Below are 1,623 nucleotides of genomic sequence, written 5' to 3'. Positions count from 1 at the left end.
TCAAACCACCTCGGGGAGCGAGACCTTCTGCCGCCAGCATGAAGGAAGCTGCTGAAAACATCTCTCTGGATGGTGCTGGCCGGAGCCAGGTGGCATGCGAGGGCTTGCCGGTGAGTGAGACCTGCAGGAAGCAGAGAGGGACCCGACGGGCTCAGTCATCTCGCAGCGCCAGCGCCTGCCCGGGAGCTGGGAGAGGCGGGCGGCCAGCCTGCCAGCCGGGCTTTCTCAGGCGGCCAACCCTTACCTCCTCCAGCCCTGAATCGGGGAGCAGAGAGCGCCTCACCCCCCACAAGCGCGCACTGGGGATGAGGCTGGTGACACGCAAGCCTCGCTCAGATGCCATGGTCGGGGGGGGGGGGGGGGGAGGGGACCTTCAAATACACGGATGGAGCAGAAGGTCCCTGAGCGTGGCCTGGACTGGCTTTCCCAGGACATGTCTTCAGGCTGTAAAACCGGCTCCCCACATTTGCTGGGAACCACCTGTTTTTTAAAAAATTAATTGCAACATAAGTAAGAGTGCAGAGCGTTTTGGCAACGGGGGGAGCTTGGAGGGCTTTAATGTAGCTTTTCAGGCTGCTTGGTGCCATGCTGCTTTCCGCTGTGAATCTAGACTGCAAAGACTGATCAGCCTCACTTGCTGTGAGGGTCGGGGTGCCCGCAAAGACTGCGGTGACCATCTGCCAAAGATACCACAGGCACGCAGAAGGTCCGCTACGCAGGGAACTGGTACGTTTGCCTTGGCTGGGAAGTGAGTCTGACTCGTAGGAAAGGCACAAGGCTCTGGGAGAGATATGGCTGTCTGGAGTAAAAACTACAGGCATGCACACAGAATTAAACCCAAAGCCAGAAAGCTGCCTCAGCAAAGACTTCTTAATTGCAGCTATGTGCAAAAGGTTAACCAGGCTACGTAGAGACTCTCTGTTATTTTAACTGGTATCTCAGAACACCAGGTTCCAGTTGACAAACTGTGAATTTAAAAAACAAGAGAGGAGGAGGTTGTACTCGTGGTCGCACACGTACTTGTTCATAAAGCCTGCACGTTAATGAGTCCCTGTGGAATTCAATAATGAACATACTTCCAGTAAACCTTAATTTTTAGCTGCCATAACTTAGGAATTTCAATATGCACCATTTTGATCCAGTAGACTAACAATGCAGAAGCGGTACATTTTTTTTCCCTCAAAAATAAAGTCCAATCTTTTTATGGTGGCATGAAATTTATCTCCATTTTGAAAGTGATCCCATTTAAACTGAAAGCGAGCAGAAGAGCATAGCACAGCATATTTGGCCCTCACACATGCCGCTAGAACAAAGTACATTTCAGACTGATTAACAGATAACTCATTTCAACTCTTCAGACTTTTGCACTGCAGTAACTCATCAACAATAGTATTATATCCCATAAAATATATTTCCCTTTCTGCTTCGCCTTTTCTGAACTAAAATTTTAACAGCACTTTAGGTATTGTAATTAACTATTGTAACTAACCTAACAACTTTTCCAGACCAAGGCCCAGGACAGTATTTTTTGCTCTGAAGAAGATAACAGTCTGTATTTCAAATACAGTGGAAAATCAAACCTTCTCGAGGTCAAAGAACTCAACTACCAGGTAAAAGTTGTAG

The 1,623-nt window shown here is 48.5% G+C and overlaps 1 protein-coding gene across 1 annotated transcript in view; it reads left to right on the top strand.

The window, feature by feature from the left end:
* Nucleotides 1–38: 38 nt before the first annotated feature.
* Nucleotides 39–1,623, top strand: part of ABCG8 (ATP-binding cassette, sub-family G (WHITE), member 8) — a 13,703-nt gene continuing 12,118 nt past the window's right edge. Inside the window, 2 exon segments of the mRNA XM_010289971.1 lie at nucleotides 39–110; nucleotides 1,512–1,610. Coding sequence (XP_010288273.1) covers nucleotides 39–110; nucleotides 1,512–1,610 — 171 coding nt within the window.

This window comes from Phaethon lepturus, unplaced genomic scaffold (assembly GCF_000687285.1).
Source record: "Phaethon lepturus isolate BGI_N335 unplaced genomic scaffold, ASM68728v1 scaffold17386, whole genome shotgun sequence".
Taxonomy (NCBI): domain Eukaryota; kingdom Metazoa; phylum Chordata; class Aves; order Phaethontiformes; family Phaethontidae; genus Phaethon; species Phaethon lepturus.
Note: the sequence above shows the minus strand (reverse complement) of the source record. Positions and strands in the feature narration are given on the sequence as shown.